The 23863-nt window shown below is 32.7% G+C and overlaps 2 protein-coding genes across 2 annotated transcripts in view; both read right to left on the minus strand.

The window, feature by feature from the left end:
- Positions 1–664: 664 nt before the first annotated feature.
- LOC108725977 (2-aminoethanethiol dioxygenase) lies at positions 665–5443 on the minus strand. The gene is made up of 4 exons (XM_018453314.1): positions 5299–5443; positions 4778–4959; positions 2927–3302; positions 665–1250 (listed from the first exon to the last, which is right to left on the minus strand). Exons 3-4 carry the CDS (start codon positions 3209–3211, stop codon positions 855–857), a joined length of 681 nt encoding a protein of 226 aa, XP_018308816.1. The 5' UTR covers positions 3212–3302; positions 4778–4959; positions 5299–5443; the 3' UTR covers positions 665–854.
- A 9258-nt stretch (positions 5444–14701) lies between these two features.
- The window catches only part of LOC108725971 (F-box only protein 32), a 17726-nt gene continuing 8564 nt past the window's right edge, over positions 14702–23863 (minus strand). Inside the window, exons 2-7 of the mRNA XM_018453306.1 lie at positions 17747–17793; positions 17401–17450; positions 17008–17194; positions 16674–16849; positions 16330–16580; positions 14702–16207 (exon numbers count right to left, since the gene is read on the minus strand). Of these exons, the coding sequence (XP_018308808.1) occupies positions 16009–16207; positions 16330–16580; positions 16674–16849; positions 17008–17194; positions 17401–17450; positions 17747–17793 (910 nt within the window). The 3' untranslated portion in view covers positions 14702–16008. The remainder of the gene's footprint in view (positions 16208–16329; positions 16581–16673; positions 16850–17007; positions 17195–17400; positions 17451–17746; positions 17794–23863) is intronic.

Here is a 23863-nt window from a genome sequence, read left to right on the forward strand (position 1 = left end):
GGTGGTTTCCATACGAGAAGCACGCACGTTTAGCGCTTTTTTTACCTTTTTTTTAAAAAGTTTAAATATATACTTGATTGATACTTAATAATATTTAAATTTATTATGTCGACGTAATAAATTTAAATATTATTTAAGTATCAATCAAGTATATATTTAAATATTCATTTTTGAAGTACTAAAAATAGCTGAAAACTTTTTGGTAATATTTCAAAAAGATTGCAGATTTCTTCTGTAATATTTCATCAATCTTTCAACAAGATTGCATGTGCAAGAATCGCGGACATTTTGCTATTCCAGAGCTGTCTCAGAAATGTTGCAAAAACATATTTCGCAATTTTTATGAAATGTTTCACTTTTCATTTGAAATATTTCTGAGATATTTCTGAAAACTTTCGGTGCTGTATGGGATACACTAATTGATCAAAAATCCAATATGCATTCCACTACAAGTATGATATCAACATTAATATATTTATTATTTTACTATAGTATATTATGTTTTATATTTTAAAAATATTTATATAAAATTTTTTTTGATAAAAGTATAGTAACCTTTAGTAAGTACAAATATCCAAATTCGCTATATATTATGTCTATGTATGCACTCAACATCTAACAATGACATATTGATTATAGAATTGACCTAAAAGTTGGGACTAAATTTACAAGTCAATAATCTTCATGAGTTCACAATATGGACGTTTAATTGTTTCTGCCAATATATAAAACTTAAATCTTGAATACATTTATATGTACGTCATAAAGATTATGTGAAAATCTATATATTACATGATTATGCATTGCAAATACAAAATTCACACACAAATTGGGATGTGAAAAATATCTTAAAATTAATTTTGTAAGGGAGGTCCCATATAGTCTAGACTCGAAGAGTAAAAGTCTGGCAGATTCTCTACAACTGATAATTGCACTTCTTCGATTATATCTGTCGATTCTGTATATAACTTAGACTTGACGGTCTTGAAGAATGTACACGGTCTTGTTCCTTTGCCAAATTCATCGACGTCATATGGTGGACTGAGTATGTCTAAGAAAGCCGCAGGACCTTCCACGCAGGAAATTTCATGAAGATTTTTTTCTGTTGGTGTAAAAATGCAAGCAGGCGAATTGCTGTGAAGACAGATAGGCCGATGCTTAACTGCCGCAATCTCCTCCTTGGTTTTAATCACATGATTACTCTTTGTCTTCAAACTGTAGCTGCTTAATTCTACCATACCATTGATCACCTATATTATAATATCTATATTATTATATTCATATATGTTGTTGTTATGTGAGGAGCAGACTTTCAAAATGCGTTTTGTTCAAAATTTATAATTTTCAGAAAACAAGAAAGAAAGTCACAAGGAAATCACGCGCCTTACAGAAAATAACAATTTACCAATCAGTAAGATGTAAAATGTAGATCAGGTTTTATAATATAGATGTAAGATGAATATTAATCTTAATAAAATCGTGATCTTTAATTAAACAACGGAATATGTGTGCAAGTATTAAAATAAAACTTGATGTCCTAACGAACGATAAATGAGACAGCATTCCGAATAATGCATATTACGTAGTAATGCGTTAACTTATAGAAATTATAAGTTTGAATCATAAAACATCAAGATTAAAACTGTTATTGAAAAAGTGATATATTTAAATAAACAAATGTAAGAATCATCTAAACATTTGATGTCCTTTTATAGATTTATACAGCATGACTGTTCTTTACGTATGTTGATGACATTATTTTAGCTGCGATTAAATTCAAAATATTGTAAACGTGTTCAACAGTTTCCATAATCGCCTACAATTCAGATTTAAAATAGAAAATAACCGTAATTTGAGCTTTTTGGATCTCTTTAAGGATGATACAATTTTTGTAAATTGGTATCACAAAAAGATCTTTTCGAGAAGATGTTTGTCATTTTTTTTCATTCGTTAGATCATAAGATTGGAACTATATACAATCTTGTTGATAGAGTGATTTTATTGTCTCATCTTGTCTTTCAGGAGAACTTTGAATTATTTATCAAATTGCTTTTGGAAAATGACTATCCATTAAAATTAATTTTTAGAGAAGTAGTCTTTAGATTAAAAAAGAACTATCTAGTAGTAAAATTTAGTAATAAATTCTAAATACAAAAAATATTTTATACTTCCTTTATATTATGTATAAACTTCGTTAGTTTAATATTCATCTTAATTTATCTGTTTTATAAAATCCTTTTAAATGTTTTGACACAGTTTCATTTTTTACAGTTCAAAACTATATATAACTTTTGATGACGTTTTATAAATTTTAATTCTTTGACTCTACTCTTTCTCGCCCACCAATGAAGAAATAGTTTCGATTTTACGGACCTCAGTATAACATATAAAAAAAAATTATTTAGTGGTTTTTAATTTTAATATTATTTAATGTGTGTCTAACTTACCACGTAATCGATTTTTATCTTTATTTACACTTTAATACCGACTCTTTTCAACGCTTTAATTATTAAGAACTTTATATATATAATTTGTTGTCAAACTTTTGATTTATATCTTATTTATTATAATTTGGATCAAGAAGAGTATAGTCGAAACATTCCATATTAAGGAAACATTCCATTATATATTAAGGAATAACTAGTGTTAATCCCTCTTGACATTTTAATGAACTAATTTTAATCCTAGATATGATTAATTGCTCGTTGTTTGATCTTTTTATCAATTTTATTATCTTGTAAGAAAACATTTATAATTATATCTTTACTCGAATTTTTTTATTCAGTTTTATTATATACCTCCTACCAAAAATCTTAAGCTAATGTTCTTTGATTTGGGAATCATTTTTGTATTATACTATTGATTTCTATGTACTATATTGTACAATAATGCTTATACAAACATAATGTATTATAAGCATTTTTACCTTTAACAAACCATGCATTTCAGGATGATCATGCATAGGCATCTTGACTCCATGTTTTAATATGAAAATCGCAATTGTTATGTCCTTGTTTTCGAATATATCCATCACACACATAGGTGCCGGCTGCCTACTGACGTAATCAAGAATATTTTTATCGAGTTTTACATCCTCAGCTGTTATCTTATTTATTAAATTCAACAATTTGTCTAAGTTTTTTTGACAAAATCGGCGATCACAAAACGTTTTCATTGCTTGTTTTCCCAAAATTTCGATTGCCGATGCCATAATCAAATATGTTAGTATGCTACTTCTTTCTTGAACTTTTAATCATCTGGATTGACAAGTAATTATAAGGCATTTATGTTCAATCGTATACCTGGAAAAGATTTTATTTATGATAGGGAAAAAATGTTTGTGTAAATATTCAATTTTCCTTCAAAAATTTTAGAAAAAGTGATATATCATAAAATATTTTACAAAGTATTAATATAAAACAATAATAAGATTGAAAGACCGCTAATGTTCAACATAATAATATTAAATTAAGAAGCGCCATAACGGTCAGAACGTTAAGATGTTGAACTATTGTAAATTCATTTAAATGAATTAATTTCAGAAATGATAATTGCGTGCCGATATGGTTGTCGGACTTTCAACGCAATCAAATCTGAAAATATTAATAATCCCCCCAAATTCCCCAACTTAAAAACTGTAATTAAAAGTAAAAAAAGTAAATAAAAAAAACTTATTGCGAAAAATAATGCCTCGGCCGGGAGTCGAACCCGGATCTCTTGCATTCCGTGCGAGAGATCCGGGTTCGACTCCCGGCCGAGGCATTATTTTTCGCAATAAGTTTTTTTTATTTACTTTTTTTACTTTTAATTACAGTTTTTAAGTTGGGGAATTTGGGGGGATTATTAATATTTTCAGATTTGATTGCGTTGAAAGTCCGACAACCATATCGGCACGCAATTATCATTTCTGAAATTAATTCATTTAAATGAATTTACAATAGTTCAACATCTTAACGTTCTGACCGTTATGGCGCTTCTTAATTTAATATTATTAATATAAAACTTTTTTACATTTTAGTAACTTACTTATATACAGAAACAATATATTCTTCTTTTTTATATTCTACAATTCTTAATAATGTGTTATCAAGAAATAACGCAATAAAAATATTAAGTCCATATTCACAACAGTAAGATTTTTACTTCGTGTATGTTTACTGAGCATAAACAAAGAAAAAGTAGTTTATATTAATTCCTGTCTACGAATTAGGATGCAATCACATGGAGTGACAAATAGCGAAACAGGACAAAAACGGAAAAGGCAAATGATAGGCACCAATCAGAATAATTCCGTTACATATTTTGTAGCTTTGTTTCATATAATGAGAAATATGTTTACGGAAAGAGAAATAACCTCAAACAGAACAACCTCGATAGCAGATTACATGAATCCGTCTACATGGCAAAATATTCATTACAGTATATCTACAAAATATTAGATATTTTAATAGTTTATACATGTATTTTTTATTAGAAACAATTAAAGTGTAATTATTGCAGTTGGTGATTTAAAAAATACTAAATTACAAAACATTCTTGTTTTGCGAATACAAATGCTAATTTAATATTTATAGATAATGATAAAAACCTTTTTATCGCAAGTTTTATGGCAGGTAAAATCAATATTTATAATATAGTAGCAAATTGTATAGATATCTCGGTTTGCGAGGCCGACCGCCACATTTTTCTACCAGATTCTTTCGTTTTGAATGAAAATGCATCGAATGAGCCTAATTTCATTAAAATCAGAAGTGAAGTAGCTATTCTAAGTAATTACCTCTATATAGATCATAAATTTCAAATATACACTGACTTCTCTCCATAAAGCATCTTTCTGTAATCTTCTTTTCTCTTTCAAAGGTAAACGAAAAATATAAAGAGCAGATACACTTTTTATCGTTGCTATCAAATCTTCGTCCAGTTGTTCTTTATTACAATCAGTGTCTTTAATCTCATTTTCTGCAATATTTACATTTGTTAATAAAAGTATATAATATATATATATGTATATATATACTAATATTATATTATAAATATTTATTTTATCTGCTATAAAATCTTTTTTATTGTTATCTATAAATATTAAATTAGTTAGCATCTATATCTGCATAACAAGAATGTTTAATAATATGGTACTCCTTTAAGCATCAATCACAATAACTATACTTAAAAAAAAAATTGTTTTTAATATAATATACAATATATACATATATATATATGTATGTATGTATGTATATACACATATAAATTGTTAAAATATCCAATATTTTGTAGATATACTGTAGTGAATATACTTACATTCAGACGAATTTATGCAACATGCTATCGATGTTATTCCATTTCGTTCTGTGAATATATTATTTGATATTATTCATTATGTGAAACCAACCAAACCAACTACGAAACGACGTAACGGAATTGTTTTGATTAATCAAAGAAAAACTTAAAGAGACGAAGGCCTTTTTCCTGTAACTGCAAAATGCTCCCGCACACTACTGTCCTCTGAAGAAGTGGATGCGAATTACACAACTATGAGCGATATTCATAAGCCGGTATTCATAAATCCGGATCTACAATAGGGGTTTTAAGTCTTAAGCCATAAGAAATTGACCAATTACAATCGAATTCGAGGAGAATAATCGACTGTGATTCGCCCATTTCTTATGGCTTAGGGCTTAAAACCCTATTGTAGATCCGGAGTAATCGATTCTTATTTTAAGACCGTCTTAAGTAATGTCTTAAGACGCTAATGCGGCTCTCTGATTGGTTCATAAACATGGTTTCATAACATCTTAAGACTATACTTAAGACGATCTTAAATATAAAAATCGACTATAAATACCGGTCAAAGTCTCTTTTAGTGGCTGTGTTCCAAAATTGACTGCCAGTACTGAAAATCTATAGTGCACGTAACGTAAACTGTAGCATTTTCTGTACTGGCAGTAAATTTGGAACACAGCCAGTAACGCACAAGAACAGTCTTAGGCCGGAATCAGACTACGCATTGAAGATTGAGATTAAAGATTGAAAAATTCAAATTTGACTAATCGAAACGAAAGGAACTAAAATTTCTTTGTCCTCTTATTGGTCAAATTTTAATTTTCAATCTTCAATCTCAATAGGTTCGCGTTGCATGAAATCCCCAAATATTTTTGCTTAAAATGAGATAGATACATATTTGGCCTTGAAAAGAGAGAAAGCGAAGATGCCGAGTGCCAAAAGTGCAAGCAACGCGAACAGACCTAATCTTCAATGAGTAGTCTGATTCCGGCCTTAAGGGGATCCTAAAGCCGCCTGTATTACCGACTAAATCATATAATTTTTGTATAACAAATACTTTTTTCTCTTTCACTGATTCAAAAATCCTTTTCCAGGATTAAAGTATATACATTAATATTAATACGTGTTTGTGAGGTGGAGTTTATGCCGAGAACGACCAAAAATTTCGAAATTGATATATTTTTTACCATTTCTTAAGTGTAAGGCTGGAATCAGACTACGCATTGAAGATTAAGATTGAAGATTGAAGATTGAAGATTGAAGATTGAAATTCGAGCAATAAGGACAAAGAAATTTTAGCTCTTTTCGTTTCGATTGGTCAAATTTGAATTTTTCAATCTTTAATCTCAATCTTCAATGCATAGTCTGATTCCGGCCTAACATGGCGTCTCAAGTTGTCAAGTGACAACATTTGCTTGATACGAAAGTTTTCCAACCTGTACTTACGAAATAGTGATTCATAAATACGTAGTTTGCACGAACAAATAACGTCGAATTATGGTGCGGTCCCATGATGCAGAATTGGCGCAATGAGAAATTGGCGGAACGCTCGTGATTGGTTTAGAAAAGACATATCGGCGGAGCGCAATTGACGGAATGCTTGCGATTGGACAGACATCGTTCCGCCAATTCCGCATTGCGTATACGTTCCGCACAATAGGACCGCGCCATTATTCCGGAATCAGACTACGCATTGAAGATTGAGGTTGAAGATTGAAGATTGAAATTTGACCAATAAGGACAAAGAAATTTTAGCTCCTTTCGTTTCTATTGATCAAATTTGAATTTTTCAATCATCAATTTCAATCTTCAATACGTAGTATTGAAAATTGAGAAGATTGAAGATTGAAATTTGATCAATGAGGGCAAAGGAATTTTAGTTCCTATTGTTTGATTGGTCAAATTTCAATCTTTCGGTCTGCATTCGATGTTTTTTAGAGGTGTATTTTGCAGACCAAGGTATCTTCTAAAAAACACCAAAGTTTGGACGTGCTCAAAACATGTCTTTGCCAAGAATAGCAGCTAATCCCGCAGTCCCACTTTCATGTAAAGTGCAATGCGTTCATTAGCAGACTTAACGCCATCGTCAAAGCCAAAAGTGGTATCATCGAATGAGTTTAGTTTAGTGAAATAAAATCATTTTTCAATTTTTTCTTGAAAATTTCAAATAAAAATATCAATATAATGGTCAGAATTGTGACTTTTTTCTTATAGTAACTTTTTTCTTATAGTACAATAAGGGTGTTATTACATGAGTGCGGAAACACGGAAATACGGAAACGCGCAACCAATCAGTAATCGGTGAAACGCGAAACCATAACAGCGGATTGTTTCTGATTGGTTACGCGTTTCCGCATTTCCGCGTTTCCGCGCTCATGTAATAGCACCCTTAGTCCCTCGCACCCTAGAATTCAATAAAAATATAAAAAAATTTCAAATATATCAAGGTCAAGCTCATCGAAGAGATGTCTTCTACCCATAATGTAAAGGAATACCAATTTAATATATAATTATTTACTATATGTATAATAATTAATAATTTGATAAGAGGAAAATATAACATGATTTTACAAATGTATTTTAAATAAAAGATAAAGTGAAGATTTCTCTCGAGAAAGAAAAAAGAGAGAAGTCGTATTTTTATATTGCTACTTGGAAAGCTATTGTAATTAAATATTTTTCTACTTTTTAAATAAAAGTTGCTGAAATATTGCGATAAATACATAGAAGTTTAAATATAAATTAAATTTTTTATGCGAATTAAGATTATTATTGGTTATAAAAAGAGTATATATACATATATATATGTATATACTCAACAGCAAAATTAAAGCATTACCTATTTTACTCGCCCAGAATGGACAAATTTCAAGATAGTATAACTTCGTCAAAAATCATCATATCGAGATGTTTAAAAAAGTATTTTACAGTTTGAAATCTCTACTTTCGCGAACGATTGAGATTTCGATTTGACTGACATTTTACGGAGCTATACGGATACAAATGGAAATCTGATCCATCAAATCTAAAAATTTTGAAGGAATTTTACAAATTTCCATGGTCTGAATTAAAAATAGTAAACAAATTCCTGTACAGCTTTCAAAAGAGTGAATCTTTACCTTTAATTTGCTTTTTTATGAAGCTTTGTACGATTTTTTTTCGCCGAGTTATTCAACATTGAAGTAAAAGGGGTCGTTTTTGCTTCAATGTTGAATAACTCCGAAAGATGTAAACTAAATTTTTATGTGATTTTTAATTTACCATAGAACTTTGTACACTTTTAAAAGATCATCAAATTTTTGCTAAAAAGGTTGTCGATATTTGAACTGCGGTAACTTTATGAAAAGAATTCGTAAAATAATCTCCATGGGCTTCATTTTTAAGAGAAAAGATTCTACTTTTAATTTTTCAAAATTGATTTTCCTTCAAGATGCTTTTGCACTATAAAATTAAATGGTGTACTTTGGGTTATGCTAATGCCGGTGGCACACTCAACATTTTCATAAAAAGTTTTTCAAAATGCAATAAAACAGCAAAAAATTGAAGATTTTTCAATGAGCGGGCTTTAATTCATGCTAATTTGAGCCATAAAAAATTTTTTCGCATTTCCATAGAATCGTTTAACTTTGCAAAATTTTTGAGGTTTAAATCCTTGTTGAATTTTCCACTCAATTTTCTAGTGCATTTTGAGAAATCCTAAAGATCAAAGACCTCCACTCAGCTTTGCAGGAATATATAAAATACCTTGTTTCTGTGAGGAAGTATACATTGGGGAAACCGGAAGAAATGGTCAACCTACGGAAAAAAACACCAACGTCAGGCTAAAACACGTCACGCAGTCGGTATTATCAGAACACAACATTGAGACAGAACATCAAATATTTTGATAAAACGACCACAATAGCCAACATTACATCATACTTTCCAAGAAAATATAGAAGGGCTATAGAGATACAAAACCACCCTAAGAATCTAAATAGAGATAATGGATACATGGATGGCTACAACATAAGTAAAATATGGAAGGCCATTCTCTCGGTCATTGAAGACCGACCGATTTCCACCTTCTCCCCCTACTTCACCTACAACCCCACACTCTTCCCCCCACTCCAAAAAACAGCGCAATATAAAGGGAACACTCCGCAGCAACAGCTCAGTGTCAGTCAGTCAGTGGTGTTAAGCTGCTTCTCGCCCAGATGAAGTGAATTGCAATGTTCATGAAACGTTGGCATTCCAAGAATGGATCTGGACACGGAGATAACCCGCGAAATGCATAGTCTTTATATAGAAAGCATCCGTAAAAGCCTCAAGAATATTATGTATGGACACATTTCATATATGATTATACATATTTATGAATATTTATATGTATATTTATACATATTGATACATATTCATGTATTAAAAAATTTTTTACCGGGTTTGTTACAGTATATCCTTACGAAAAAAACCCTCAATTTTGGGCATAAAACACCCAAAAAGAACGTTCAAATTTTGATATTAAACACTTAAAAAAACACTCAAATTTGGGTGTGATTTCGAACCGTCAACTGAAAGTTACATCCAATTGAAGTTTAACGCCCAAAAAAACCATCAAAATAAATAGCTTTATTATGTAAAATTAAATTGTTTTATTGCTAAAATAATATTAATTTGCAACATATTTCGGAATACACACAACAAAATTATAATTGGAAAAAAAAACCGCTTTCTCTCTCATTTGGGAATTAATTTCCTTATCTTTCTAAGCGGTCACCCATTCAATCTCGTACGCCATCCAACGATGCTTAACTTCTGTAGTCATACGGTCATGCTGCTTTGATGGTCCAAGAACACTGAATGTTAGTGAATGTATAACTGTGACACATCTCAATAGAGCTGCGTTCAGAAATATGTAGGTACCTCCATGTCATCTTATCCTTGTTTCACATTGGGTGAACAACAAGGATAAAATGATACATGAGGGATGATGTTTCCGAACGCAGCCTAGATAAAGTTTATCAAAAAGATGTTTCACGTATAGTTAATATATATTTCTTTCATAAATGAATCTGCGGCATCCATATTCAATATTTCAGCATTAATTCTCAATCATAAAGATTAACATTCAAGTGACTCTTACACTCAATTTTGAAAATGACACTCAAAGGTTTAAGCCGTTTAAGACACTCATCTACTGAGTATCATATACAAGTGTTGAGAGTAAACCGTGGTTGGGTGTGACCATCAAATTCAGTGTATAATATGGTGTATACACTAAATTATTCATCAGATTTAATGGTCACACCCAACCGATACCCAACATTAATTGTTGACGATCAAACCTCAATACACCCAATATTAACGGTCAACACTGAATTTTGATGGTAAGTATCTAAATTTAAGTGTTAACACCCAAAATTAAAGGTTTCTTTCATAAGGGATAATAAGTATTGTTTTATTATCTTTTCTATCTATCCTATATTCAAATATTCATTCAGGATTAAATTTTATATATAAGTTGGTGCACAGAAAAGCAACATAAATGCACATTTATGTAGAACATATATTGTTTTCTAAGATATTCTTTCAATTATTGTTTCATACTGATTTGTGAACATGTTACTATTGAAATAAAAAATATTCTCATATAACGCATATATGTCATACAGATTTTTATCTCGTTTTTTATAAAAGACATTTTGTGATTATTAATTTTTGCTATTTATCTCAATACACCGACTTTAGCTTAAGCTTTTATAACTTATCCATATGTAATAACTGGATTTTATACCAATTAAAGTAACATGATGTAAGATCCAATATATATTTTGTTAAGAAATAGAAGAATTTTATCTCGTAATTACTTTAAAATCGCGTTCCAAGTTTTACGTCACTTAAAATACTTAATTTTGAAATAATAAATTTTATACAAAAAATGATTTTAATAATTTATAAAATACAAAGAGATATGTTTATTGATGCACAGAAAAATATCAATCTACTGCTAAGAAAAGTGATTACTTAATTTATTTTCTTTCTTTTAAGTAACGATTATTTTTAACAGAGAATATTTTCTTGATAATAATCTTAAAATAGACTTATTACAAAATTTTAGAAAAACTCATTACTATGTATTCAAAACAAGAATTTATTTTCTTTTGAAGAATATTATAAAATTGATCGAAGAAACGAACTTTTCATAATAAGTATATAATCGAATTTGTTTTAATTTAATAAACTTGAGTGGAATATTAAACATGTCAGGATTCAGAATATATTTTGAATAAATTTAATGCTTCTGATGAAATTGTGATAAATTTATGGATAAATATATGAACTTTCGAAATACTTGAAATAAGTTATTATTACTTGCATAGGGTAATTATTACTTGAGTATTTTTCTGTGTGTGTGTAAGGGAAAATTATCCTTTTCGGATCTTGCATCATTCATCTGAATTTTTCATCTCCGCATGCTTTGAGATGTGATTCAGCAACGAATCGTTCGAATCGTTAAAAATACGTACTTATATGATGGGCCCCGAATTTTATCGGATGATAATCAATTTAGTAATTTTCAGTTTATTTTTAAATTAAAGTTTTGTTTTTTATGTAGTAATGTTTATATTGAAAAATTTAATCCACATTTACGTAAATATTTAAGACTATTTAAATCAAAACGTTGTTGACATAAAATTTTTTAAATTTAGGTTTATTTTTAGTCAAATATTTATATTTTTAATTTCGAATAAACGCGACATTTATTCGTATATTATGGAATTATTATTATTATTAATAATTGTTCATATTAATATTTAGTCAATTTCATTAATATGATAACCTCTTCGTGACGCGTTCGTGTTTCGCGCATCGCATAAAAGCGTAAAATTTTATGCGCTTATTACCTGCTATGTTAATTGGCAGCAGTCGGCAACAAAAAGGAGTATTTCTCCTTGTTTTATTAATCTGTTTTTTTCTTGTTTAAAACATGTTTTTTTATTGCTTAAAAATACAAAATAAATCAGAAAACATTGTTCTAAATAAAAAAAACAATGTTTTTTGTTTAAAATAAAAAAAACCATGTTTTTTAACAACCCTGGTTCATACATAATTATAATATTCATGCATAATAAATTTTTTACCGGGTAGGTTGTAGTGTGTAACACCAATCTTAGTTTTTCAAAGGATATATGTGTAAAGATAAATTGAATATTCGAGAGGGTAACATGCTCGCAAATTGCGAGTTCTTATATTTTATGAATTATTGTTTATTCAAAATACAAAAATAATCAATAAACAACAGGGCTGATGAGAGTCAGCGCGGATAATCAAGCGTAAGTTTTGTATGATTAAAAAAAATCTACAAAACTTGCGCTTGATTATCCGCGCTGAAGTACGCGGGAGCAGTTTGTAGTTACAAGAAAAAAGTCCTCATGTCCTCTCTCAGGTTTCTCTCTGGTGCTGCAAAAACGAGGGTTCATTCGATCGATCAGCGACTTCACGTATATATATATGTATATATATATGTATATATATATTTAAATAAAGTTTATTTTGAAGCATTTTGCACAACACTGCTCTACACATCTGCTTACGTAAGTAAAATAATCCCGATCGCAAGAATCCGCTTCGATATAATTATATATTTATATGTACACACCTTATAGAGACCAAGTTCGTTGGATTAATATAGTACATGGTGAGCTGCCGAATGATTCTCGAATATATATCTCTCTCGAGTTTGTCGCCACTTGTTTTTAGAGTCGCCTTTTCTTAGTGACTAGGTCAGTATATATCTTAAGTCATGCAGCGACTTGTAAGTTTTGACTACGAATAAAATGGCGAATATCAAAAAAACGTTCCTTGCCGCTACGCAGAAAAGGTTTTGCATAAACATCGCATTGTCTCTGGTGTAAATGCAATAGCATCCGGCTTTGGCAGTATGATTTTTCATTCTCTGATTAAGGTATACAGCAGTGCAATTTCTTTTTTCTTTTTCGCTTATTAATACATATTATGTATCGTAACTTAGGTCTTTCTTAAAACCTGTTGACGGCTTACAGCTTGAATGAATAAACGTACTCAACATTGAACATCGTGCGATAAGTAATGCAAATATAGGACCTATCTTGCAAAATGAACATACAGAACATCGAAAGTTCAAATATACGTTATTTCTCTACCCTGTATAGGCGACGACAAGATTCTGAGGTCCTGGTTCGCATCTGCTCTTGACCGACACAATAATAATTGTTCACGTTTTGTACTTTGTAAGTTAGGTAAAGCCCATTCTACAATTGCATAAGCATAACTGGTTGTTGTTGTAAGAATTGATCAATCACAATCGAATATTTTCCTCATGTTTGACTGTGATTGGTTAATTCTTACAACTACAACCACTTACAACTTAATAGCTTAGGGTGCCTTCCAACAAGCGACTCAATACAATACAGAGATCATCTCATCCTTGTTTAACATTGGCGAACAAGAAGGATGTAATAATGCACCGTGTCACACTATGTCATGTCTTGTTGGAAGGCATCCTTAATGTACATGTTCATCACAACGCTTGGATGACCGTCGAGTTGTCCTTTGAAAACTCACAATAGCAACGTGATAGTCAGAGAAGCCCCTTGGAGTTCTGCGACATATTGATCGAGAATTACATTCGTTACATCGCCACGAAGTAAAAAAGAAACGCGAAGAGAAAGGATACATAAAAAATATTGCACAAAAGTAGTCTATACATTATGAATTAAAGTCGACGCGCAATGTCTTTTGGATGGATATTTTATGCACGGAATGGAAGAATTTGTCACGTTTTATAGTAACAGTTTGATAATGACGTTGTAATTTTTTATGACTAATAATAACTAACTAAACACTGAGATTGCGCTAAGGTTGAGAAAGTCTCTTTGAAAAGTAACGTTACAAGTAATGACTAAAAAGTAACGAGTTACAAATGCCGAGTTAATTTTTTCAGTAACGAATGACTTTCAACTCGTTACAAGTAACGATCGAATAACTTTCCAATCTTGATGTTACTATTATAGTTATAGAAAAATTCGTTATTGCCAAATTGTTATTATAACAGAGTAACAATAAGGTACATAACGGCATTACAAGTAACTAGTAATTTCCATTCCCTGATTTTATCATTGGAAAAAATAAAAATAACGTGAATACCAGAATTCACATTATCAATCTAAATGCAAATCCGAAATGCGATAGAACCACGAAGAACGTCGAAAATATATTCGTTCAAAAAATAGCGTTTCTATGTTGCACCGATGAGTATACATTGGCTGCGTTCAGCAGACTCAACAGTTTTGCAACCGTTTTATGATTGTCTGCTGAGATAGGACCATTCTTCTAGATCTAAAAGTATGATCCAATTAGCGCGAAGGAAACTTCCAACAGTTGCAAAACAAACGTTCTGCTGAACGCAGCCATTGCATTTTAAAAATGCTCTTGTACGACAGCCTTTTCACGCGTTATATCTTAACGTCGATCGGCGAAATGTTTTGTAATGAAGAAAAGGATAGACTCGATTGTCTTCGTCGATATCGTATACGAAAAATATATACATGCAATAATAAATTTAACGTTTAGAGTGCTTTCGCACAATAGCGCAATCGCGAGAAAATGAAATTCTCATTCCATTGTTAAGAATTAGGATCGAGCTCGTTCCAAGTAACAAAGAAGTGGCTCTCGCTGCAGAAAACCAAACCTGCTTCGAGATTTCTCATCAGCATTTTAATAAATCGATGAAAGACTTGCAAAGACTGATACTATTATCAGCGAAGACGTACCTCTCGAGGGGTGCTACCGCATAACCAGTCATTTATCGATTTTGAATAATATCGAAAACATGCCAGTATAAATCTATAATCATCCTTACGCGATCTTCCTAAACGCGACTTTTTTTCATTGCAAACAATATTGTTATACGACTAGCTTCTACTCTCTATACAACCGTAACTCGAAGGATAATGAAAATATCCTTCCTAATCGTTCTTAGAACGTATCCACGCCACAGGAATCTCGAAGCAAAGGAAACCAGACCAGAAATCTCGTATTACACGGGAGATTCCATCGATCAGAAAATACCAATTGCACTCGATCAAGATACAGAATGAGCCTGATGAAGTGGAAATCAGTAGGGAATATTATTTAACGATCAAAGAGAGAGAGAAAGAGAGGGGGAGGGAGAGGAGGGGAGAGAGAGAAAGAGACTATTCCTCAACAAAACTTGAGCTGTTAATTATGAAGCAATTAAAATTAGAACTTCAAAAGATATTGATTCGCGTATCGTGTGGCGTTTGTGCAGGCACACGTGTCTTTGTGTTTTCCTGGCTCTGGGCAGCTTTTGAGCCTCTTAAATACTCAAGCTCGTTTATTAGATAAGTAGGCCTCCGGATATTTATTAAGGTCGGCGTCGAATTTCTCAAAGGACGTATTCCTAATACCGATATCTATCTTTCAGGTTCATACAGTATATTGAGAGAACAGATAGAGAATATATTTCGAGTTAAATATATCTTTTCAGAAGATAACGTTTCAGAGTCTCTCTAAATGCAGCGCAACATCTTTAAACGTCATTCTATTATTTTCTTTCACACGTATAGCATTCATCCCGTCAAGCAACAGTCATTCACAGCGGCAGTTACATCGCAGCTTCCGCTTTTTTCGGTACATACATCACTCATTCTTACGAGCTCTTACGATATAGTCGTGTCTCGAAAGCTTTCACAGCGAGAAAAATTTCAGAAAGGTCTGCGGAGGGATCGGCACATGGAGAGATGCTTGGTCGACGTCCGCCAGTTTCTCTTGAAACGCAGGATCCTGATCTGCGATGCAGGGATGACCCAGCGACCGCCAGAACAAGCAGCGGCAATTACGGCATAATTGTATCATCTCAGCGTACTCCTCTCGCAATCCGAACAATCTGGACATAATGAAGACACATAGAAAACGTATAATATACTGTTGACAAACGCAAAGTTACGAATGCTAAACTGACGTTTGCAGTAATCTCGATTCTATCGCACATAAAAGAATTTGCCGTACCTCCGAGCGATAGTGAATATGGTTTTCCAGTCTTTCCCAGGATTATTCTGTCTAGTGGTAGCAATTTGCTGCGGCGTAAAATGATACTGGGCAAGCTCGCGCCAGATTCGCTGTTCTTGCGCTAGAACGGCAAGGTGTTCGCACGCCTCGGAAGAAGCTTCGATGTCTCGAGGGTCGCTCAAGCGTAGGAGGATCTCTCGACGGCACTCAGGCGGCAGATCCGACCACTGAGGTTGCTGCTCCTCATCCGGCTACAATAACTCGTTCGTTATTGATCAACCTTTATCACGAATTTCCTTGAAATCATTCCATCCTAACTTTAATGTAATTTTTTATTACGTTACCTGGGTAATAGTGATTGACGAAGCGATTTGCAATATTCTCTCCAAAGCTGCTTTATGTTTCTCCCACAGGATAACGGAACCCAAGGGTCTGCCGCCCCAGCAGCAGCCAGCGCTAAAAGCTCGAACTCTTTCTATAAGACGCCGCAACCTTCCTGTCTGTTGTTGCGACAGTGACACTAAAACCATCATGAAGTTCAGCATAAATAACATTAATTTTTCTCTTTCTATAGGAAAAAAGATGTTGATAAGTAAAGAATATCATGAAATATGCTGGATAAATTTCACAATGGATTACTTAAAGATTCTTACAAGTTACTTAACAAGACTTTTTTACCTTCCAGAGCGACTTCCTCGAGCATATTGAAGAGCACTCTTTGAGCGCATCCGCTAAGACCACCCATTCTATGACTGACCAAGAGATCCAGGAGACGGACTATGTAATTGAATCGACGGCAGTCATGTACTGCGGACAGGAAATCCAGCCTCTTCAAAGCGTCGCTGAGGCCATTGAAGCCAGCGATCTATAAATTTAGGAACGGATAATAATTCTGCTCGCTACGACGTCTAAGTATAGGAGATACAATTCGTCGACAATTTGTTACGGGTATCTTTTGCTCTTTTTTCTTACTCGCCGCACTCAACCTGTCTTTATCGAGTAAATCGCAGTCTCTTTCCTCTTGTACAAGGTTGTGTCTAAATTAAGACCAGGCCGAAAGAAGTCACTCACCTCGCGTGTACACTTCAGCGTGATGTGACAATGTGGTTGGACGGCGTTTTCTGAAATTTAAGAAAAATACTCGTTACTTCGTTCGTCGTTATTATGGGAGCATTGTTTGACTAAAAACACTGCTCTTATTGCTCGACAAAAAATTATTTCTTCAGATCTCGATATATTATTTGAAGATCTTCGATAAACATCTGGCTCAAATCATTAATATCGCAATAGAATGAAACACAAAGAAGGAAAATATCTACGATATGAACTTGGATTTATAATTATAGCTAACGAAGGCCTCACATCGGCTAGAATAGATAAAAGTTCTCAAGTTTCCAATATAGGCTACACTACGCACCTTTCTTCTTGTCCTTCTCTTTCTTATCGCCGGCATCTTTTTCGCCGCTGTAAGAAAAAGTATCCTTTAAACGTGATAATTCTTTAAACGTGATACGTCATTAAATTCCTTAAAATTTAAAGAATTTATTGAAACGAGAAGCAACGCGCAAACGTAGAGTTTTTGCAATTAAAAAAAAAGACTAAACTTGTAAAAGTTGTACTAAAAGTTTTGCACGTTGATCCGTTCACTTTTTTCATATTTCAGTTACATGATATAAAATATAATAACAAAAATTTCATTTATCTTATTTATCTATCGAATAATTTATCTTATAAACCTATGATTTATCTTATGCCCAATGGAAGTGCGAAGAAGATACTTCCTGTGAGATGCTGAGAGTACTAATATACGAATCCCAATTATGGCACAATACACCGCGACCGGTTTCAGCGAACTCGCGGCTGCTGCGTCTCAACGGCGTTAGCTTCGGTTCGACTATGGAAAGACTATCGTGGCAAAATAATATTCGAGAAACAACTTCGTAGGACTTTATTTTCGTTTTCTTACAATCTTTCATATAGCATTTTGTTTCACAAAATACTTGTAAAAATATATCCTACTGAAATATTTCTAAAAGATTTTCTACACTAATGACGATATATAAGATCAATAATAATTATTATTCAAATTAATTCAAACTTAAATAATAATATAGATACTTAGATAATAATTATCAATTTTTATAATATAATGTCGATTTTAAATATTCTTACAAAGGAAGCTATATTTTCTTGCTATTTATCTAAACATAACTAATATTTTCAATAAAAAACAATGAACTTTTAATTTTTACCTCTAATACTTAAACAAATTTTTAAAAAGTAAATACACTTTACTATTAAGTGACTGTGAGTTACTGATATTATCATCGTGTTGGTATTCGACAAAAAAAGAAGGAAAAAACACACGTAGGCGTTCGTGTCTACGGTATAATCATTTAAACAGACCACGACGAATCCGTCTCGAGAGTGGTACCTTCACCATCGTTCACGAAGATCGTAATTGCTTTATAACACGTTGATCATAATTAAGGTCGACACACCTTGTATAGACATTAACAGCTACTTTCATCCAATTACGTTCTTATTTCAGTTGTGGCACATAAGAAGTCCGAGGAAGCGGAAAAATGCATCGAAATTGCAGCAAATCGCATTAGGCTCCGCGTTTATATCTCAGGATGACTCTATAGCCTCTTAATAGACGCGACATTAGTTATTTAACTGTCACTAGATTACAGTGCGTTCTATTTATAAAGAAAGAGTTCGAATACGTGCGTCAACATGCATAAGATTCATTCTCATTTTTAAAATGTCGGAGATTAAATCGTGCAAAGTTGGGATGCGAATTGCGGCCATCCTTGCTCTAATTTAGAAGTTTTAAAACACTCGCGATCAATACCTATTGAATTCAGTCTTTTATAAGCCCGTTTAAAATATGAAATCTACGATACGAAGATAGGAATCAAATTCTGGTGTATATAATGCGTTCCGATTTCTTCTCCGCAATTATTCATGCTATAAAAACTTTCAGCTATAAAAATACTTGCATAGAAACTCAATTCCTTCCAAGGGTTTAAAATTCTTCATTTTCAATTGTAGAAGAATATAACGAATGCATTACGTTCGGATTTGAATATAAAGATTGAAAGAGATACTAGATTTCTTCACTTTATCATTTATAGCAGATTCTTCTATACAATTTTTATATATATATATATATTATAGAAAAGAAATATTATTTCTCGAATATATATCCTAAAGAAATGCAAATTTGATTCTTTGCATTAAAAACTTGTAGCAAATTTCATTGTTAAATCTTGAAAAGTTTACCATTATGTCGTTTCAAATTTTTATGAATCTTGAGAGAGTGTCTTAAAATATTTAAAATAATTCTTTTCTTATTCTTTTTTTAACATCTAGATGCATTTCGTCGCACTTCACTTGTCGCGCTTATCATTTTGTCTACGCAAGTAACGGCGAACGTTCTATTATAGGGACGCAACGATGACCTTGTATGTTAACTCGTGCATATATTCGCATATATGTACAAACAGCCTCGCGTGCGGGACGTATTTGTGATTTTTCCGCATGAACGAGACTAGATGCGGGAAAACATTTTTCCATTTTAATATATCGATTGGTGATGCGTGCCCTTGCCCTTTCAAATCACCGGGCTCGGCGATTAAGGTTGTCGAATTACCTATAGGGGATTTGATATTAATACGCTTATATATTGCAGGAAAGAGACAGTGAGAAAGAGAGAGATCTCGTATCATTAGTTAGACCACAGGATTACATAACAACTTGTAGCGCTCATTACTAGATCAACTGTAGACACGCACATATATGCACGTGTTAAACAACGAACCGTAAATGCGGAAAATCCTCCACTGTGTAATACCGATAACTTGCAACTGGAGCGATCAATGTCACGTCAATGTTCTATGGCTTGAGGGTAGAAGGACAAATATCATATATATCGGAACATACGGATTGACGTCATATTATTCACGGTGTCAAGATTGTTCGTTTTATTCTAATAATAAACCGGTTGGAGTAGATGATGTTGATTCAAACATTAACAGTATATGAATTATCAATAATTAAAAACAAAAGCTTTTGCGTTTTAAAAGTATTTAATTTATAGTGTCAGACTTCAGTGTTTTATGATTTTATGGTTAATAACAAAAAGCTTTTACTTCGTTAAATATTATCTCGATAATATTTATAATACAGAAATGAGTTACATAGTTTCAAAGGTATAAGTACATACTTTGATAGAAGATAAATATGGCTTAGAAAGTTCTGTGGTCTCTTCATTCTTTTATTCTCTTTCTAATTCCGAGATGCAGAAGGTCATCGGTTATTTTAGTTTTCTGTAATATACGGAGATTGATGTACACAAATGCATTCTCTGCATTCGAAATATCATCATTGCGCCGCGCCGTTTATTTTTACGATATAAAACAGTCGAGTTAGATACATCCAAAAAAAATTTCGAGAAAAGCAAGTTTCGAGAGACTCGATTAAAAAATTCTGCAAAAATTCTGGAAAAAATTCTCAGAACTTTATGAGAAGATAAACAATTTTTGTCTCTCACTGTTTTTCTATAAAGTTGATAGTATTTGAGTAAAAAATTATTGAAAACCAATATTCAGCGATTTTTAGTAATTAATATCTCGTTAACTATTGCGAAAATTGCAAAATGGTAGAGGACTTTTCGATTCAGTTTAGTTCGCTCTATCTTGCTATGATATTCTGATGTGCTAATTTCCGGACACCCTGTATATCTTTTTAGCGCTTTAATTTCGTTGTTTCCTTTCAATAACATAGTTTTGTTTAATGTTTAATTTCTACTTGTTTTAATTTAAGCAACGCTCGTTCCGTGACAAACGTTCGCGGGTCAGGCCAGCCTGATATGTAAGCTGGACGATAAAGACGAATAACAATGATTTTTTTTACACGCGATAATCCCGCACGGAAGGGAATATAGTACAGAGTGGCGGCACTTTCATACTTCGCAACGTGCGAATAATTAATTCACGAATATAGAAATCGGCTGGTACGTAACTTTTACTTCCACCGAGTTCACCGACCCTTCCATGGTGCGCGCACCACGTCTAATCCCGTTTCCAAGCTGGGAAAACGAGCGTAGGACGGCTATACGGTTGAATCGTCGAAATAATGGTACGGGCGCATCGGCCGTGTGTTGAGTCGACGAGGGAAATAAAGAAAACCAGCTTTCAGATTCTTTCGCAACAGTCCGCGTACTTACCAGTCATTTCGTCTAACTGTATCAAGATTCAAGATCATTATGCGTGCGCGGTATAATAGTATCAGCAGAAAAGGTGCCATTAATGCACGGCAATCAAGTCGATCCTGATTCCAGTACAAAGATATTTTTTATGAACATGCCTTTAAATTTAATAAGTTATGTATTCCTCATAGGTTTCTCTCAGAGAGAAGACGCGATATTGTTTCTTTATTTGAGGGTAACTCTTCCAAGACTCTATACTTGACCTTTTTATTTGGATGATGTGAAGGGATATATAAAGTTGAAGAGATTGAAGAAAAGTCTCCTATTAAATGTACAAAAATAAAAAGAAATACAAGATACGCTTTCATTGTACTGCACCATTTCCCGAGTTAGCGTCGTTGCTGCGTTTTACGAAAGTAAAATATCGTGGTCGACAACATCGAGTCGAATCCACATGCACGAAAAAGCCGCGCCGTCTAACCGAATTTATCAAGGCTGCATGGAGTACATATACTGTGAGGGGATTGCGAATTGGCGCAGGTCACGTTGGTAGCTGGGTCACGACCTACTTCCGCACTGGTAAGATGCACGCGTCAGTAGTTTCCCGTTTTGAGAATTCGATCTAACTCGCGCTTAAAGGATACCTGATCCTACACTGAAAAAAAGATTGGCTGCTGCAGCAAATTAGATGGTAAAATATGGCATAGCATTTTTAATTGGCTGCAGCAGCCAATTTTTGGTTATATTTTCACAAACCGCTCAAAAATCGGCTGTTTCAGCGGCTCGTGAAAATATACGTTTCATCGACGAAAATGCTGTTCCCGTGCAGGCAAGTTCAAAGAGGATTCGCAATATTGTGAAAGTATACGATTTAGGCTGTGGTCCATTTGACGCTACAAATGCTTCGAAACATTCTTTGATTAGTCAATTCGTAAAATTCTTTGTTCTGATTGATCGCTCAAACGCTTCGAAGCGTTTGTAGCGTCAAGTGGACCGCAGCCTTAGTTCTGTTTATATATACTTTTCCTAAAGAAATCGTATAAATTTTGAATTTTAATACGGTCAATTTTACGTGTTCAATACATTTAACATGTATTGAAATTTATCCGTTTTTACACTTTACTTTTATCAAGATAAGGGCGAGAAATATATGTATATGTGCATTTTAGTATACGTATAGCTTACATATACTACAGAATCTCAGAAATAGAAATGCGCGCATTTATCGATAGATGAGAGCTACGAATACGGACCTATAAGCGCAATCTTATACGGCATTTCTGGATTATTCGATAAACTTGGTAGGCTGCATTCTTTTCAACAATATAATGTCAAACAATCTACATTACTGATGTTATTATAGCCATAATATAATGTTTTATTGAATTTTTATCTTCCAGCGATATTTCTAATTTCTCGAAGAAAGCTTTCGATATAAACTCTATTAACTCTTAATCCCGTAGTTCGTTTTTACTTAGCGTGAAGGAAAAGAACAGGCCAGATGGTTTCTTTCAGCGAGTGCGAGAAAGCGCAACGAAGTCGAGCGCTCTGTCGAAACTGCTGTGCAACCATTGTGCGTTTCACACAATATATTGATAATCGTTCCTTTATAAAATTCAAACATCTCGAGGATGTGCAGAAATATCAGGTAATATTTCAATTTGAAGGATTACAAATATGTTATATAGGGTGTTAGTTAAGTATGTTGCCATACTCAACAGAGCGATTCTTCGGTTTATTTCAAGTAAAAAAGTCCATATAAACATGTGTCCTAAATGGCTTAGTTTCTGAAATAAAAAAATTTAAACGTATAGTAATAATCTGTTTATTTGAAAGAAATATAGCTCGAACTAGTCAAAAACTAGTCAAAAACAGAAAAACAAAAATAGATTTCAGTTCTTCTGATGAAATAAAGCAATTAGATGAATTGTTGAAAATGTCCACCTTGCGCCATGATACATTCATCAAGTCTTCTTTTCAAAGATTGACGTACACGCTCAAAGATCAAAACTAAAGTCTATTTTTGATTTTGTGACTTTGACTTTGTCACTTTGTTTACGGCTGTGCGAACGGTAACTCACGTGAAGCAAAGCATATTTATGCAGGAAGATATCTCCAACGCAATTTACCGTTTCGTCAAACATTTGCGAACATTCACCTGTATTTCGGAAACTAAGCTGTTTAGGACACATGTTTATATGGACTTTTTTATTTGAAATAAACCAAAGAATCGCTCTGTTGAGTATGGTAACATACTCAACTAACATACTTAACTAACACCCTGTATATGCAAGTACATACATAGTATATATATATATA

The sequence above is a fragment of the Mycetomoellerius zeteki genome, unplaced genomic scaffold (assembly GCF_001594055.1).
Source record: "Mycetomoellerius zeteki isolate Tzet28-1 unplaced genomic scaffold, Tzet1.0 scaffold377, whole genome shotgun sequence".
Lineage (NCBI taxonomy): Eukaryota > Metazoa > Arthropoda > Insecta > Hymenoptera > Formicidae > Mycetomoellerius > Mycetomoellerius zeteki.